The 19,674-nt window shown below is 41.7% G+C and overlaps 1 protein-coding gene across 2 annotated transcripts in view; it reads left to right on the forward strand.

Annotated features, from left to right (window-relative positions):
- The window catches only part of trmt9b (tRNA methyltransferase 9B), a 57,859-nt gene extending 39,063 nt beyond the window's left edge, over nt 1–18,796 (forward strand). The window contains exons 3-4 of one of the 2 annotated variants that reach the window (XM_072577221.1): nt 3,076–3,249; nt 17,355–18,795. In XM_072577221.1, the coding sequence (XP_072433322.1) occupies nt 3,076–3,249; nt 17,355–18,418 (1,238 nt within the window). In that variant the 3' untranslated portion in view covers nt 18,419–18,795. Of the gene's footprint in view, nt 1–3,075; nt 3,250–17,354 lie in introns of both variants that reach the window. The other variant, XM_072577222.1, reaches the window with a different exon arrangement.
- Nucleotides 18,797–19,674: the final 878 nt, after the last annotated feature.

Below are 19,674 nucleotides of genomic sequence, written 5' to 3' on the forward strand. Positions count from 1 at the left end.
AGTCAGAAGAAAGTAGAATGTTATTATCGTCTCTTAGCATTTTGTTGAAGTAGTTTTGTATCCAAAGGAATATTGATGTGAGATAATCATGAAAGATAAGGGCACTCAGGTTGAGTTGTGAGCTGCCAAAATCATGGTTTAGAATGATAACTGATAATTGTAGCATTACAAGTACGTGGAAGAAGATCTCTCAATGTTTTTAAGAGTTTTCATTTTGGGCTTACAGCAAATTTTGTGATAGTCTATAATATGAAGCAATAAAAAGCAGGATTGACCAAGTTTGACTCCCAATGTTTGGTATTAGAATATTCCAATTGGCCTCAATGTTTCTGCACTAGAATGGAGAAGGACCAGCAAGGATTCCCCTCTCGCCTGGTGGCTTGTGATTGGTACAGGAAAGTGTTCCTGTGTCGAATACGATTGTGGGGAAATTAGCCTTGGATGCCTATTTACTGTCTAGGCTCCCAGGTAATGAATAGCCTGGAGTCATGGTGGAGTAGTGGTAGTGACCTTCCCTCTGAGCCAGGAGTCCCAGGTTCAAGTCCCAACTGCTCCAGGAGTATGTAGTGACATCTCTTGAACAGATTGATTAGAAAATATTAAAAATCAGGTCAGATGCCATCTTGCACAATTTAATCCACTTCTAGGAAAGGGCCTATCCTGAGAAAAGGTGAAACAATTGATACAAATAAGTAATAAAGAGGTTTTCCTCTTTCCCTCTTCATTGCCAATCCTGCACCGTCCACCCCTCCCGCAAACCCTCACCTCTAGTCCCTACCTTAAATGGCTCAAAGTATAAATGTGTCATTTAAATATGCACCAAACATGGCTCAATACCAGTGAGTGAGTACAAATGTCACACTTCAGATTTTTCCTTTCTGCAGTTTTCTGATAGTTGGTCGCTTGATGGTGCCCACTTGATAGTGCTGATAGAACTAACACACCAATGTCAAGGTAGTGCCTAATGGACAAGCAGTGGCTTGTGGATGAGAAACAAGAGCCTGGATCAGTCCCCAATTCCAGGCCAACATAATGGTAGCTGCATGTTGGAGGATGGCTTCAGGACAAAGGACCAAAGTGACACCAGCCAATATTATTGTTGAGAAGAACAGAGGTGAGCTCTTGCTCCTCCCTTTGGACTTTTCTACAGCTGGAAATCCATCAGAAATTGTGTGGAGATTGCTCATTTGAATCTGTAAATAGTCAGTGAACCTAATTGCATGTGATCGGACCATGTTTGATTAAAAGGATCTACTAGTAGAAACATGTGGATAGAATATTGTTAGTTTTTTTTTAAATTCCTGGATGGAATATGGACATTGCTTAAGCCATTGTTTATTGTCCATCCTAAATATCCCACAGGACGTTTGAAAGTCAATGACTTCCATGTCAGACCAGGTGAGGATGGCAGAATTGCTTCCCAAAAGAACAGTAGTGAACCAGATGGATTTCAACAACAATCAACAATGGAATGCATGGTCATCATTCAGCCAGTTTTTAATTCCAGCTGTTTTTATTGAATTCAAATTTTACTATCTGCCCCGATGGGATTTGACCCTAGGTAATCAAAGGATTAGCCTGGGTTTCTGAATTATTAGTCCACTGACATTACCACTACGCCTCTGCCTCTCTAGAGTGCCCTACCCAGGATGCTAAATAACACACACTGGTATTATTTGGACATTGACATCCCACTTTCAGTGAGTGGCAACTCTCAAAACTCTTGAGTGTGATTCTGAACTACGCTACAGGTATTTCTCTTATAACGTGTTCCAGCAAAGCCTTGCTTAATAGAGAATTGCTTAATATAAACAATGGAGCCAATGGGAAAAGTGGGGTTGGGGTAGATTGCAAAAAAAAATCACTCCTGATCTGTGAAAAATCACCAAAAGGTCGGATGCCAAGTATAGCACAGCTTGAATGAAGGTTGAAATCATATTTATTAACAAAGCAAAAGTAAATTTGACACAGCACATTTAAAAAATGTCAGAAAGCTACTTTCAGTACAGTATCTCTCTCAGAAAGCTGACATCAGCGCATGCGCAGGTCAGCACAAAAACCGGTACTGACATCATGCACGCTCAGAATGACACACAGACATTGGCCTGGACACTGGCGCATGTGCAGAATGGCATGAAGACTGGGTCTGATGTTGCACATGTGTAGAATGGGGCGGACACAGCGCATGCACAAAATAGCGCAGACATTGATACAAGCACAGACTGGCGTGGTGATTTTGGCATGGACATCCACGTATGCGCAGAACCAAGTGCGCAAATCCATCCCCGCTGTTACAGTGCTATTGCCAATGGAGGTAAGCATTCTCAAAAATACCGTTCCCTAATTCTTCAGTGATGTTATAGCCAAATCGTGCTGCCAAAACACGTTTCCAATTTTGATTCCTTTCTGTGGAAACTAATCTTAATGGGGCTAAGGGCAAAAGCGATCAGAAGCCCCAGTTTAAATTTAGGGTCAGTGCCAGTGACCATTATTTGATAACTGATATAAAATGCTGTAATAAAGCATGCAATGCATACAAATAGTTTGGTGAAACTACTGAACCTTACAACATAAACAAAAGAGGAATATTGCTGTCTGTGGAATTATACATCATGAATTCCTTCCTTCAGGAGCTTGCTTCCACTGGAACCTTGGAAGATGAGCAGTGGAAAAACCTGAGTGATTGCCATTGAGCCTTTTCCTGGATTGTTAGTCCAATGATAGTACCACAGTGCACCAAGTCCTTAATATATTGTGTGGTTTTGCATTTGTTCACATGTAAAATAAATACATTGGGAGAAACCAATCTTCCTTGAAAACCATGAAAACTTCTACCCTGAAGCTTTTGGTCACTAGAATTAATTTTGGTAGCTCAGCATGAGACACTTGCAACATGAAAGACATTTCCACTTGATGTTGCCATAGTTGGAATAGCAGTTTGTGAGCTATCAGTTTATGCTTGTAGTGTTTTCCTCTGAGTGGTTTAATTGTTTTTGATTTTGTATAGCATGATATATTTTAATGATGCACGTACTGTTTTACCTTTTTCAACAACACTTTTTTTCCTTAAATCAGGATGTGGAAATGGAAAGTACCTTTGTATCAACAAGCAGGCCTACAAAGTAGGTTGTGACTATTGTCTGCCCTTAGTAGAATCAGCAAAGGAGCAGAGCTATGAAGCCATGGTATGTGACAGCCTGCATTTACCATATCGGGACCAGTGTTTTGATGCCATTCTATCAATAGCAGGTGAGAATGTAATTTCTTCTACCTGTCTTAAATTCTATATACTAACCAAACTCCTTTATTGTATTGTGGCGTGCGGGCATCAGTGACAAGGCGAGTATGTATTACTTATTTCTAAGTGCCCTACATTGAAGTGGCTTACTAGACCATTTCAGAAAGCAGTTAAGAATGGACGACATTGCTGTGGCTCTACATTGCTATAGGCCAGATCAGGTGAAAATGGCAGATTTCCCTTCCTAAAGGACATTAGTGGACTACTTGGGTTTTACAATCGCCATTACAGAGAATATTTCAGGTTAATTAATTGAATTCAAATTGCACCAAGTGCCACGCCATTGAGCCTTTTCCTGGATTCTTAGTCCAATGACAGTACCACAATGCACCAAGTCCTGAATATATTGTGTGGTTTTGCATTTGTTCACATGTAAAATAAATACACTAAAAGTTAGTCTGTGTCTTAAAACTCCATGTGGTTCGATAATGTCCTTTAGGGAATGAAATTTGCCATCCTCTTCTGGTCTGGCTGATTCGTAATTGCCCTCTCAACTGACTGAGTAAGCCTCTCGGTTCAAGGGCAATTAGAGGCAGTCAGCTAATGCCAACTTGCTCAAAACCCCTACATGTTATACATGCATAAGCTGCCAATGTTAATGATTCACTGAGCTTAGAATTGGGAATTAAATTTATACTCATTCAATATATTCTTTAAAAATTAGAGTCATGTCTTAATCATCATAATTTGGAAATCATTCATTTACTGTTGGATTTTCAAATATGTTTGAACCTTGGTAATATGTGATTTAATGGTAAACTAAATGCAAATAGGGCCCTGTAAATAAAAGCTTAGGTATTCTGATAAAACATTAATTCATGACCCCATTGCAAAGGAAGCATTCAGTCTTCCTAATTAATGGGTAACTCGGTCATCTTAATTTAGAATTAACTAACAACGTAACCTTTATTTCGTGCATTCTTATTTTGGAATTCATCATTTTTCAACAAAGTCTAACTGTGTCATTTACAGAGTGTGACACAGATGCTCTGAGAAAGACTTATTACATACATGAACAAAATTAAATGGCAAATTTTAGTGCAGTTAGAACATAGAACACAGAACATAGAACAATACAGCACAGAACAGGCCCTTCGGCCCACGATGTTGTGCCGAACTTCTATCCTAGATTAAGCACCCATCCATGTACCTATCCAAGTGCCGCTTAAAGGTCGCCAATGAATCTGACTCTACCACTCCCTCGGGCAGCGCATTCCATGCCCCCACCACTCTCTGGGTAAAGAACCCACCCCTGACATCTCCCCTATACCTTCCACCCTTCACCTTAAATTTATGTCCCCTTGTAACACTCTGTTGTACCCGGGGAAAAAGTTTCTGACTGTCTACTCTATCTATTCCGCTGATCATCTTATAAACCTCTATCAAGTCACCCCTCATCCTTCGCCGTTCCAACGAGAAAAGGCCGAGAACTCTCAACCTATCCTCGTACGACCTACTCTCCATTCCAGGCAACATCCTGGTAAATCTTCTCTGCACCCTCTCCAAAGCTTCCACATCTTTCCTAAAGTGAGGCGACCAGAACTGCACACAGTACTCCAAATGTGGCCTAACCAAAGTCCTGTACAGCTGCAACATCACCTCACGACTCTTGAATTCAATCCCTCTGCTAATGAACGATAATACTCCATAGGCCTTCTTACAAACTCTATCCACCTGAGTGGCAACCTTCAAAGATCTATGTACATAGACCCCAAGATCCCTCTGTTCCTCCACCTGACCAAGAACCCTACCATTAACCCTGTATTCCGCATTCTTATTTGTTCTTCCAAAATGGACAACCTCACACTTGGCAGGGTTGAACTCCATCTGCCACTCCTCAGCCCAGCTCTGCATCCTATCTAAGTCCCTCTGCAGCCAACAACAGCCCTCCTCACTGTCCACAACTCCACCTATCTTTGTATCATCTGCAAATTTACTGACCCACCCTTCGACTCCCTCCTCTAAGTCATTAATAAAAATTACAAACAGCAGAGGACCCAGAACTGATCCCTGCGGAACTCCACTTGTAACTGGACTCCATGCTGAATATTTACCATCTACCACCACTCTCTGACTTCTACCGGTTAGCCAGTTTTCTATCCAATTGGCCAAATTTCCCTCTATCCCATGCCTCCTGACTTTCCGCATAAGCCTACCATGGGGAACCTTATCAAATACCTTACTAAAATCCATGTACACTACATCCACTGCTCTACCCTCATCCACATGCTTGGTCACCTCCTCGAAGAATTCAATAAGACTTGTAAGGCAAGACCTACCCTTCACAAATCCGTGCTGGCTGTCCCTAATCAAGCAGTGTCTTTCCAGATACTCGTAAATCCTATCCCTCAGTACCCTTTCCATTACTTTGCCTACCACAGAAGTAAGACTAACTGGCCTGTAATTCCCGGGGTTATCCCTATTCCCTTTTTTGAACAGGGGCACAACATTCGCTACTCTCCAGTCCCCTGGTACCACCCCAGTTGCCAGTGAAGACGAGAAGATCATTGCCAACGGTACTGCAATTTCCTCTCTTGCTTCCCACATAATCCTAGGATATATCCCGTCAGGCCCGGGGGACTTGTCTATCCTCAAGTTGTTCAAAATGTCCAACACATCTTCCTTCCTAACAGGTATCTCTTCTAGCTTATCAGTCCGTTTCACACTCTCCTCTTCAACAATACGGTCCCTCTCGTTCGTAAATACTGAAGAGAAGTACTTGTTCAAGACCTCTCCTATCTCTTCCGACTCAATACACAGTCTCCCACCACTGTCCTTGATCGGACCTACCCTCGTTGCAGTACATTACCACTGAAAAAGACCATCTTATGATGGTGCAAAGTAGATTAACCAAGCTAAATCTGTGACTGAAAAAGCAGAATATGGAAGATGCTGGAAATATTCAGAGGTCAGGCAACATTGTAGAGATGGTTAACATTTCAGGTTGAGCACTTTTTCATCAGAAAAGTTAGAAATGTAATAGGTTTTGAGCAAGGCTGGAGGAAGAGGACCAAAGCAAGTTCTCGGATAGGATGTAAGAGGAGAAATGTAGGTGACACAGTGGCTCAGTGGTTAACACTGTTGTCTCATAATGCCAGGGACCTGGGTTCGATTCCAGCCTTGGGTGACTATCTGTGTGGAGTTTGCATGTTTTCCCCATGCCTGGGTTTCCTCCAGATGCTCTGTTTCCTTCCACAATCCAAAGATGTGCAGGATAGGTGGGTTGACCATGCTAAATTGTTCACATGCTTAGGGATTTGCAGGCTTGGTGGATTAGCCATGAGAAAATGTGGGGTTATAGGAAATAGGGTAAGGAGATGAGTCTGGGTGGGAAGTTCTTTGGAGGGTCAGTGCAGACTTGATGGGCCAAATGGTCTCTATATCTGCACTGGAGTGATTCTATGAATCTTTTATGAGAAATATTGGATGACAGAAGAATCGGTCTTACGAGGTTAAACAAAATAGTGATGGGCCAAAAGGGAAACAAACACAAGAAAAAGTAATTTACGAGAACATGTATGCTGCTGACTGAAACAAGTAGGTGCAGAAATTATGGTCTGAAATTGTTGAACTATGTTGACCACAGAAGGCTGTGAAGTGTTTAATCAAAAGATGAAATGCTGTTCCTCAATTTTATGTTGATTTTATGTTTAGTCAATGATTGAAATGAGAGCAAGGTGGAGAAACAAAATTTCAGACCAATGGAACCTTCAGTGTGGACTGAATGGATAACTGCTTTGAGCACACTTCCAATCTGTATTTGGTCTTCCAAGTGTAGAGGAGACCACAAGGTGAGCAGTGAATACAGCAGGCTAAATCGGAGCAATTATACAGAAATCACTTTTTTCACCTGGAAGGAGTATTTGAAACCTTGGAGGGGTGAGAAGTGAGGATAAAAAGGCAAATGTTACTACATCTGTGATTGTGTGGAAAGGTGCTGGGGATGAGTCAGGTGACTGAGGAGTGAGTAGATTACTTACTTAGTGTGGAAACAGGCCCTTCGGCCCAACGAGTCCACACTGACTCTCCAAAGAGCAACCCTACATTTACCCTTCACCTAATATGCTGACTATCCTTGATATATCTGTGTCCCTCCATGTACAGATAGATTCTGTCCCTCAGAATTCTTTCTAATAACTTGTACATCAGTGAGGTTAGACTGACTGCCTAATAATTTCCTGGAATATCTCTTCCTCCTTTTTGATTTAATAATGGGACAATGTTACCAGTCCTCTGACATCTCACCTGTAGCCGGAATGGAATTGAAGTTTACCTGCCAAAGTCCCTGTTATCTGCTCCTTGCCCCCCTCAATAGACTGGGATACACTTCATCACTACACTTCAGCGTAAAGCTACTAAACTGCTTGTACCTTCTCTCTCTTAATTTCTTATAACATTTCACAGACCACCCTGATGTGTGTACCTGTGCTATCTTTTTTTCATTTCTTTATTTTTCTTAATCCTAATGATATCCAGGGTTCTCTAATCCTGGTCCCACGCTTTATGGGACATAACTTGCCCTGTGATTATGCAATACCCTTTGAGTGCATGTATGAAGCCTTTGGGTTCCTTAAAAACATTGTTTATTTCATTTTAAGACTAAATTCTACAATATTTGGTATCCATAGATATATCATGCTCTAATCTTACTGTTACCTTACAGAAAGACCATTACATTAACTCTACTCCCTAAAGCTTGTCGGTCTACTCCACGTGCTTCTCTGACCTGTTTCTAATATTTGCATTGCTGAACATCAGGTGTCTGCCTAACCATCTGTACACTTTTCTCTTTTTTTAAACTCTATCCACATTGTTATTTATGCCCAGCCAGAAGTTGCTTCATGACATCATCGCAAGGTTGCTCCAGAGTCCTAAAGCCATTACACAGCACATGGGGACACTCAACGCAACATGAGGAATCTTCCAGCTAAGTGCCAGTGTGCTTGCACGAACACAATTTTTGAAAATCTACCTTTTACACCACACCTTTTGGCTGCCAGATTCCATAAAACACATTCAGTTGGTGCTTCTGAAACTGCTTCATGAACACCTTAATTTTTCAGTGAGAGTAATGCTAATTTTCTGTATTGTCTAAGGCTTTGACACGTGGAACAAGTTTCACAAATGCATTTACAAAGATCCCTATTACGTTTTATACTTCACTGCCAAAGCTAAAAATTTATTGTAGTATAACAGATGTAAGGAGAAAGTGAGGACTGCAGATGCTGGAGATTAGAGCTGAAAATGTGTTGCTGGAAAAGCGCAGCAGGTCAGGCAGCATCCAAGGAACAGGAGAATCTATGTTTCGGGCATAAGCCCTTCTTCAGGAATGAGGAAAGTGTGTCCAGCAGGCTAAGATAAATGGTAGGGAGGAGGGACTTGGGGGAGGGGCGTTGGAAATGCGATAGGTGGAAGGAGGTCAAGGTGAGGGTGATAGGCCGGAGTCGGGGTGGGGCGGAGAGGTCAGGAAGAAGATTGCAGGTTAGGAAGGTGGTGCTGAGTTCAAGGGATTTGACTGAGACAAGGTGGGGGAGGGGAAATGAGGAAACTGGAGAAATCTGAGTTCATCCTTTGTGGTTGGAGGGTTCCTAGGCGGAAGATGAGGCGCCCTTCCTCCAACCGTCATGTTGCTATGGTCTGGCGATGGAAGGAAACAGATGTAAGGAAAGTTTTATATGCATGTTATGATAAACTGTTTTAAATGATTTGGATGCGAGCGTTAGTGGTACAGTTAGTAAGTTTGCAGATGACACCAAAATTGGAGATGTAGTGGACAGTGAAGAGGGTTACCTTCGATTACAACAGGATCTGGACCAGATGGGCCAGTGGGTTGAGAAGTGGCAGGTGGAGTTTAATTCAGATAAATGCAAGGTGCTGCATTTTGGGAAAGCAAATCTTAGCAGGACTTATACACTTAATGGTAAAGTCCTAGGGAGTGTTGCTGAACAAAGAGACCTTGGAGTGAAGGTTCATAGCTCCTTGAAAGTGGAGTTGCAGGTAGATAGGATAGTGAAGAAGGCATATGGTATGCTTTCCTTTATCGATCAGAGTATTGAGTACAGGAGTTGGGAAGTCATGTTGCGTCTGTACAGGACATTGGTTAGGCCACTGTTGGAATATTGCGTGCAGTTCTGGTCTCCCTCCTTTTGGAAAGATGTGAAACTTGAAAGGGTTCAGAAAAGATTTACAAGGATGTTGCCAGGGTTGGAGTATTTGAGCTATAGGGAGAGGCTGAAAAGGCTGGGGCTGTTTTCCCTGGAGCGTCGGAGGCTGAGGGGTGACCTTATAGAGGTTTACAAAATTGATGGTCATGGATAGGGTAAATAGGCAAAGTCTTTTCCCTGCGGTCAGGGAGTCCAGAACTAGAGGGCATAGGTTTAGGGTGAGAGGGGAAAGATATAAAAGAGACCTAAGGGGCAACCTTTTCAAGCAGAGGGTGGTATGTGTGGGGCATGAGCTGCCAGAGGAAGTGGTGGAGGCTGGTACAATTGTAACATTTTAAGAGGCATTTGGATGGGTATATGAATAGGAAGGGTTTGGAGGGATATGGGCGGGGTGCTGGCAGGTGGGACTAGATTGGGTTGGGATATCTGGTTGGCATAGATGGGTTGGACCGAAGGGTCTGTTTCCATGCTGTACATCTGAGTCTATGACTCTATGTAATTTGTACTGAAAATGGTGACATTCTAATGTTCAGGGGTACATAGAGCACAAAGGCTTTACTACATTTGACTGTTAGAAAATTAATTACATATGATTCTGGCAAGCAATAGGGGGCAAAGCTTGTTACAAAGGGCTCACTAAAAAGCAGTGTAAGTTCACAGTCAGAGAAAGAAACAGGTGGAAACTCCATGTTAGGCAGTGCTGCTGCTAGCTAACTGAACCACATGTGTTCCTTGTAGTTGAAGTGCTCAGGGAAGGCTTTGAGCTGTTGAATATCTCTGTGTTGTTGGGGTTCAGGGGAATTCTTGGTGAGCGAGAGAGAGAAAAATAATTTCATGCAGAAAAAAAAACTGTTAAGCTGTACTGCTGAAAAGTCACCTGAACTACATGGAGCCAGAGCAATTCTGGGCTCTGTGAGTTATTGACCAACTGGATTTCTTGATGCTATTAGAACCAGGGGCAAGTTCTTGGAGTTAGTAGGCAGCTTGAAGGGGCACCAGAAAAGTCCTTAAGCTTTTGGACCTTAAGCATTGTGCAATTAATAACTTGCTGCAGCAGAGAGTGGGTGGTGCTGTTGAAAGCCCATAAGCAACAAGTGCTTTGTGCAACTGAGCAACAGTCAAGAGTGTGGTGTTGGGAAAGCACAGCCGGTCAAGCAGCATCCGAGGAACAGGAGAATCGATGTTTCGGGCATAAGCCCTTCATCAAGAATGAGGCTTGTGGGCTGAGAGATAAATGGAGAGGGGGTGGGGTTTGGGGAAAGGTCACTGAGAAAACGATAGGTGGATGAAGTTGGAGGCTTGCGACTGGGATAATATGAGGTGTTCTTTCTTCAGACATCATGTGGTAAGGGTTTGGCGGTGGAGGAGGCCCAGAGTCTGCATGTCCCTGGTGGAGTGGGAGGGGGGAGTTGAAGTGTTCAGCCACGGGGCGGTGGGCTTGGTGGGTGTGGGTGTCCCAGAGAAATTCTCTGAAATGATCCGCAAGAAGGCCTCTTCATCGGGGAGACAAGATGCCTTCTTGCGGATTGTTTCAGAGAACATCTCTGGGACCGCCCTGCGGCTGAACCCTTCCAACACCCCCTCCCACTCTGTCAAGAACGCTTCATATTCCACCTTGGGACTCTGCAACCATACGGGATAAATGTGAATTTCAACAGCTTCCTCATGTCTCTTCCCCACCCACCCCCACCCCCCACGTTATCTCAGTCCTAAGCCTCCAATTGAGCACCGCCCTCCTGACCTGCCCATCACCCTCCCGACCGATCATCTTCTCCCTCACCTTCATCCACCTAGCCCTTCCCCCTAACCCCACCCCCTTCCCCTTTATCTCTCTCAGCCCCCGGCCCACAAGCCTCATTCCTGAAGAAGGGCTTATGCCCGAAACGTTGATTCTCCTGCTCCTCGGATGCTGCCTGACCTGCTGTGCTTTTCCAGCAGCACACTCATGACTCTGATCTCCAGCATCTGCAGTCCTCACTTTCTCCTAGCAACTTAGCAAGATTATAGATGAGAAAAAAAGTCCAGGGCAACACTGACAAACTGGATTTGTACTTCAGACTCAGTGCTACAGTGCACTTTTCAAGAATCCAGAAGAGTTAGACACAAAGGGAATGTGAACTACAAGAATGTGAGCAGTTCAGAGTGGATCAGTTTTTTGAGGGAATTTCAAGGTCAGGTCAGGGAAAGTCATAATCCCTGTGATGTTTAATGAGACATGATGACCCATAATGTCACTAATATCTTTGGCAGTTGGGGGAGACAAGGGGTGCTGAGAAATTCATGACATCGATGACATTTGTTATTTGATGTACTCTGTGAGATGTTCAGTTAATACTTGTCTGCTATGCATAAAGGCCTCATCACATTTGAATTGTTAGATTATAGATCTTTGCACCATCTAACCTTTTTTTTGGCAGTAATCTTTACAGGTTTGTTTTGAGCAAATTGTTTTGGTAATAACCAGTCTTTTTTGTTATTAACTAACAAAACCTGGCTGACTTATTCTCATGTTGTGGGGGAGCTGGTGTTGGACTGGGTTGGACAAAGTTTAAAAATTACACAACACTAGCTAGTGCTCCCAAATAAACCTGTTGGACTATATCCTGGTGTTATGATTTTTGACTTGTTCTCAACACTGCATGTGACACAGTCTGGGAGGTAAATGATTGGTCAGATTACCAATCTGGTTAGGTGTAATCATGTTATGACCATTGGAGAATTATGACCAGTAATAAATCATTGTGCACTGCCTCCACCACCATCCCCACCTCCCCCACCCCAAAACCTTGGTCATTACAGTAAATATATAAACCATATCCCTGTGGTATTCTTCATGATGAACCAGAAGTTTTGTTATGGTCATAAGCCTCTGGTCTGAAAATTATACCTCCACCACCACCGTCTTCTACCTTTGAGCCAGTTCTGTATCCAAGTGGCTAACTTTCTCTGCATTCCATGTGATTAAATCTTATTAACCAGTCTACCATGTGCAACCTTGTCAAACATCTTACTGAAGCCCATATAGATCACACCTATTACTTTACCCTCATCAATCCTGTTGGTTACTTCTTCAAAAAACTTAATCAAGTTAGTAAGACATGATTTCCCAAGAACAAAGCCATGTTGATTATCCCTAATCAGTCCTTGCTTTTCTAAATACATCCTGACCTTCAGGAACTACTCCAACAACTTGTCCACCACTGATGTCAAGTTCACTAGTCTACAGTTCCCTGGCTTTCCTTTCTTAAAGAGTGGCACCGCTTCAGATATCTCCCCTGTGGCTTATTGATGGTACAGATATCTCAGCAAGGAAACCAGCAATCAATTCTCTAGCTTCCCACAAAGGTCTGGGAAACACCTGATTGGCTCCTGGGGATTTATCCACCTTTATGCATTTTAAGATGTCCAGCACTACCTCCTCTGAATATGGACACTTATCAAGATGTCGCTATTTATTTCCCCAAGATCCCCAGGTTCTGTATCCTTCTCCGCAATAAACACTTATGCAAAATACCCATTTAGCATCTCCTTTATCTCCTGTGGTTCCACGTATAGACGGCCCTGCTGATCTTTGAATTGAATTGAATTTATTGTCATGTGTACTGAGGCACAGTGAAAAGCTGTGTCTTGGGAGTAATGCAGGCAGATCACAAGAGTTAAATACCATAGATAAGTAAATAATAGATAAACAGCTGCAAAAACAAAAACGCAGGTACAGGCAAATGTTAAGAGTTTGAGAGTCCATTCTGTATTTTAACAACAGTCTGATAGAAACTGTTTTGAAACCAGCTGGTGCATGTGTTCAGGCTTCTGTACCTTCTCCCAGATGGTAGAGGTTGTAGAAAAACATTGCCAGGGTGGGATGGATCTTTGAGAATGCTGGCAGCTTTTCCTTGACAGTGGGCCTAGTAGATGGGTTCTGTAGGTGGAAAATTGGCCTTTGTGGTTGTCCGGGCCAAGTTCACCACTCTCTGAAACCGTCTTCAATCTTGAATGGTACAGTTGCCACACCAGGTAGTGATACATCCAGATAGAATGCTCTCGATGGCACACTTCTAAATGTTGGCAAGGGTATTCGCCGTCATGCCAAATATCTTCAGCTGCCTGAGGAAGAAGAGACATTGTTGGGCCTTTGTTACCAGTGCATCCACATGAAGACTCCGGAAAAGCTTGTTGTGGATGACCGCTCCCAGGAACTTGACACTCCATACCTTCCAATAATGAGTTCCTTGGTTTTGCCAGCATTGAGAGCTAGGTTGTTCTCAGTGCACCATTCTTCCAGGTCTTCCACCTCCTATTTATAGTCTGTTTCATCGCCACCTGAGATTCGACTGACTATGGTGGTGTCATCAGCGAATTTGTAAATGCCATTAGTAATTGGCGACGCAGTCATGGGTATACAGTGAGTACAGTAGGGGGATAAGTACGCACCCTTGTGGGGGGGGGTGGGGGGGGGGGGGTTCCAGTGTTGAGTGTAAGTGAGGATGAAATATTGTCCCCAATCTTCACCGTGGGTCAGAAAACTGAGGATCCAGTTGCAGAGAGTGGGGCTTAGTCCGAGATCACTAGGTTTAGTAAACAGTATCGAGAGGATAATGGTGTTGAAGGCTGACCTGTAGTCAATGAGTAGGATTCTTACGTAGCTGTCCTTGGTGTCAAGATGTTTGAGGGAGGAGTGAAGGGCAGGTGATATGGCATCTGACATGGATTTGTTGGTCCAATAGGCAAATTGGAGTGGATCAAGAGTAGTAGGGAGGCTGGAGTTGATTAATGCCATGACCAGACTTTCAAAGCACTCATGACCACTGGGCGGTAGTCATTGAGACATGCTACATGAGCCTCCCTAGGCACAGGGATAATGTTGGCCCTTTTGGAACAGGCAGGGACAGTGGCCTGCTGCAGGGTGTGGTTGAAGATGTCCGAGAAAACCTCTGGCAATCGATCTGCAAATGCTCTGAGTGTGCACGGCCTGGTCGTCCGTCTGATCCCATCATTTTCCTTGGATTCACATGAAGGAGAACTGATCTGACCTCTGATGCAGTGATTGTTGGGATAGGTTCGTCAGGACCTGTCGGAATAGGTGTTACCTCTCCGCTGAAATTCTGCTCAAAGCGAGCACAGAAGGCGTTGAGATGATCTGGGAGGGATGTGTCATTGTCTGTTATCTTGCACCGTCTCTTTTTAGAACCTGTGATGTCATTCAGTCCTTGCCACAGTCGCCAGGTGTCTGTCTGGGTCTCTAGTTTGGATCAGTATTAGTCCTTGGCTGTCTAAATGGCTCGATTCCTTATATATGAGTGGGTCTCCTGATCTGAAGGCCTCACACCTGGTTTTTAGCAGGTTCTGTATGTCCTGATTCATCCAGGGTTTCCTATTGGGGAACACCCTGGATTGACTTCCTCAGCATGCAGTCCTCCATAGACTTGCTGATAAAGTCTGTGACGGTGGTGGCGTACTCGTCCAAGGTACCTACGGACTGTTTGAACATAAGGTGCCTTAATCTCTCTGTAGTTACTCTTTTGTCCTTAAGGTATTTGTAGAATCCCTTTGGATTCTCTTTAAATCTATTTGCCAAACTATCTCGTGTCTCCTTTCTGCACTCCTGAATTCCCTCATCAGTATACTTTTACTGCCCTTATACTCTTCCAGGGATTCACTCAATCCCTGCTGACTATACCTGACATATGCTTTATTTTTCTTGACCAAAACCTCAATTTCTCTAGTCATGAAGGATTCTTTTTGCCTACCAGCCTTGCTCTTCATCTTAACAGGATCATGCTGCATCTGGACTCTCATTTCTCATTCCTTTGAAGGCTTTCCACTTTTCAGCCGTCTCTTTACCTGTGAATATCCACCCCCGACCAACTTTTGAAAGTTTTTGCCTAATAATGTCAAAATTGGCCTTCCTCCAATTTAGAACTTTTAGATTCAGTCTATCCTTTTCCATCAATATTTTAAAACTAATAGAATTATGATCACAGGCCTCACAGTGCTTCCCCAACTGAAACCTCAGTCACTTGCCCTGCCTTATTTCCCAAGAGAACATCAGCTTTGCTCCTTCTCTAGTAAGTGACATCCACATACTGAATCAGAAAATTTCTTGTTCACACTTAACAAATTCCTCTCCATCCAAGCCCTTAACTCTATGGCAGTCCCAATCTATGCTGTGAAAGTTAAAATCCCCTATCATCACCACCGTATTATTCTTATAGGTAACTGAGATCTCCTTATGAATTTTGTTGGGGTTGGGAGGGGGGAGGGGGGTGGTGGTTTGCAGTACAATCACAATATGGTGATCCTCTTTCTTATTTCTCAGTTACTCCCCAGAATATCCTCCCTCAGTAAGTCTCTCTTGTGGTATCCTATGTGAATGATATGATTTACCACACCTTTTCTCTCTGCCTATAAACTGGACTAACAATTCAGTGCAGCTGTCAAGGAAAGCTGCATTGTTGGACTTGCACATTGTTTTTTTTAAGAAAAGGCAATGTGTTCATTGGATCTGGATTTCACTGGCCAGTATTTATTGTCCATCCCTAAGTGCCCTTGAGAAATTGGCAGTGAGCTGCTGCCTTAAACCACTACAGTCTTTACAGTGTAGGTACATTGAATGCTAATAGAATTGCTCCAGGAGTTTAACCCAGCGTTAGCGATGGGGCAGTGAAAATGTTCCAAATGAGGATGTGTATGTCTTCAATGGGTACTTGCAAGTGGTTGTGTTCCCATGCATCTGCTGCCCTTGTTTTTTTTAGCTGCTGGAGTTTGCAGATTTAGAAGGTGTTTCTGTGGTTCAGATGGATGTTATAAATTTAATGTCTTTGAAGAGAAGCAGGGAGTTGTCATGGTGACCTGGCTAATATTTCTCCCTCAATCATTATCACCAAAACTCAATTAATTATTTATTTCTGCTGTTCTGAGAGTCATTAGCACATGATATTTGTTGCATTTGTTTAAAACAATATCAGTTCAGTTCAGAATTAATATATGTGGCATTGTGTATTTGATATCCAAAGAAATTTACAAATGCTTTGAACTGTAATCTTCCTAACTTTTTTTTCTGTATGTTTACAACTATGTTTTTGCCTCCTTTTCTTGCTATGATTTTTTTTCTCACTCTACCTTCATGACCCCCACACTTTTCATTGGTGTGGATGTCTTACCTCTAGATCCCTTCTCCCTTTCTTTCTGTTACCTTTCTCTTGCCTCTGAATGTTTATTTTGGCTCTTACACATATTAATTTACTGATGTTTCCTGAACACATTCTTCACCTTTTGTAAAGTACACAAAAAAATGAGAGATTTTAGCAACAATTTGAGTAAGTGTGGGCTGGTGGCTGGTGGTATTTGGGAATGAGCATAAGCAAAAGAAAAACCGCAATAAAAGACTGTACATGCCCAAAGAGGCATTGAGGGACAAAAAGCTTTAAGCAATGAAAATCAAAAATATAGATCTAGAAGATGGAGTAACTTCATGAAGAGAAATAATCAAGGTTTCAGCTCGCAGGCGGGTAAAGCTAATGAGGAGAAATGTTATTAAAGAATTCTTAACAGCATGCAAGTAGAGTAATTTTAGATGTTGAGAATGCTAATTGAAATAGACCTGTCATTGTGCCAGTTCAGGTCCATTTTGCCACTTAGAACGCTCACTGAAAAAAATTAGATTTTATAATGTTTGTGTTAATTGTTATTTTTGTATTGTAGGTAATGAAGTATTTTTCTGAACCAGCACAGTTTAAATTGAGAGGAGGTGATCATTTTTATTAACCATGACTTAGGAAATATGTTGATTTAATATACATATATTTGGTATGTATGTGTGTATAAACATCAATACATATGTCACATCTATATGTATAATAATAAAGTATTTAAAATCTTACTTTTCATTTTAGTGATACACCATTTTTCCACAAAAGAACGTCGTGTTCAAGCAATAAAAGAAATGGCGAGAATTTTGCGAGTAAGAGGGAAAATGATGATCTATGTTTGGGCAATGGAACAAAATCGACGTAAATTTGAAAAGCAAGATATTTTTATTCCGTGGAACCCTGCACCACCACCAAGGTCCAAAATTCAAAATGAACAAAATACATCAATCCAACAAATTAATCATGAAATTTTTCACAAAGGCAAACCTGTAAATTCAAATAAACTGGCAAACAGTGAATTCAATTTGTGCAAAAAACACATTAAAGGAAACCAAGTTTCCTCTTTGGTAATGGAGAATACATTACTATTTGAAAAATCTTTAAATCTGTGGATATTTTCTCAATCACTGAATTCTTCACAACAGTTCAGCAGCAACAATAGTACAAAATCCCTCAAAGAGATGTGGATGATTTGGGATTATATTTCTTCATTTAAAACAAATATTAAGTTCTCTGAACAAAGAAAAACTGACAATATGACCAGATTTGTTTCTAATGTATTTTCCTATGGGCAACGTTCTGAAGATGGTTTTGATGTCCTTTCCAAGTCACAATCACTTAACCATTACAACATTTCAGATCCCCACACCCCGTTCTTTGAGCATCCATGCGTGGGATCATTTAAAATCCAGGAGTCTTCCAGCATTTTACATCGATGTTCTGAAGTTCCCTTGCCTGATCTTACTTCACAGCCCTTATTCCAAAATGAGTCTTTCAATTGCCTAAGCGAAAATAAGTCTGCAAGTGACTCCACCTTTGAGAACATCAACAATGTGCATCCACAAATGCAGAGAAATGTGACTACTGACTCAAGTAACTGGCCTTTGGAGTCTCAGGTTTTGGCAAAAGACAAAAAGGATCAGACTAATTACAACAGTACTTGCCTCAGATACTATCATGTTTTCAAACAAGGGGAGCTTATTGAACTAATAGAAAAGCACATCAAAGATCTGCAAGTGGTTCAAACATATTATGACCATGCTAACTGGTGTGTTGTTGTGGAAAAAGTCAGAGTTTGCAAAATTTGAGATTGCACCATGACCTTGCTCTAAGACTAAGGCTAATCATTAGTTATAGGTTTTCGCATCTTTTAGAAGTGCCTGCATATAGTTTTGATGTGCTTTATTTAAGTTGTGTTAGTGATGTGCCTTTTAACTTTACAGATAGTGACAATAAATGAACAATACATTTCCAAATATAATTACTGTGACCGATAAAACTTTGCACTCTTAATTCAATCAATTTAATTTTATTACCTTGAAATGTTTTAATAACTAGTATGGTGAGCTGCTCGTAAAACTTTGCTAACTTATTTTACACTACAATAAAGTGTGCAATTTACCAATAAATGTTCTGTTTTTAAATTAATTATGGGAGTTGTCATAAATGCCATTTATACCCTCATTAAAATTTTGCTGACATGTTTGTTTCTTTTTCTGTCTGGTCACAAGAATATTTTCTCGTCCAATGTTGTTATACCTAACTTTGATTTCTGAGCATCCGTCCTTGAGCTTGATCAAACAGACTAGAGTATTGTCTAAAAAATCATTTGGTTAGTTTAATTGCAGGTCTCTATTCCGTACTGATCACAATCTTATTGCTGGGAAACAGACACATTTTCTCCTCAAATCAACAAATGATCTTCGTAACAAATATCAAAGCTTTGATTAAACTCGACCTGAAACAGTGCCACTGAAGACCACTTTGAAGTTCATAATACACTTTTACTATTTAAGTTAGAATTTGACTAAGTTTTACTGAAACAAGAGCTGTGACCTCTTTGTTATGCTGTCCTACTTATTTTTATTCCTGTCTCCATTCCAAATTGACATCTATTTTAGACCTAGATTAAAGCGTTATTTTTGACTCGTGCTGTCCTTTATCAGAGTCAAAAAAGTTCATGACTGAAATGTTCATAATTTTCCAATTTTTCATTCACATGATGAACATCAGTGGTAGTCAAGCACTTATTGTTGAAAAAGGTTATCTTGTTAACATTTTTCATTGACGAGAATACCAAAGTAGGAACTTTGGAACAACAGTAGGCCATTCAGTCCCTTGAGGTAAAGGGCTTTTGCCCAAAACGTCGATTTCGAAGCTCCTTGGATGCTGCCTGAACTGCTGTGCTCTTCCAGCACCACTAATCCAGAATTCAGTCCCTTGAGCCTGCTCTACCATTCTAGGATCATGGCAGATTATCTACCTCAATGCAGTACTCCCCAGGCTATCTCCATATTCCTTGATGTCGTTGGTAACTAACAATCTATTAGAATCAGTTTTGGAA

This window comes from Chiloscyllium punctatum, chromosome 9 (assembly GCF_047496795.1).
Source record: "Chiloscyllium punctatum isolate Juve2018m chromosome 9, sChiPun1.3, whole genome shotgun sequence".
Taxonomy (NCBI): Eukaryota; Metazoa; Chordata; class Chondrichthyes; order Orectolobiformes; family Hemiscylliidae; genus Chiloscyllium; species Chiloscyllium punctatum.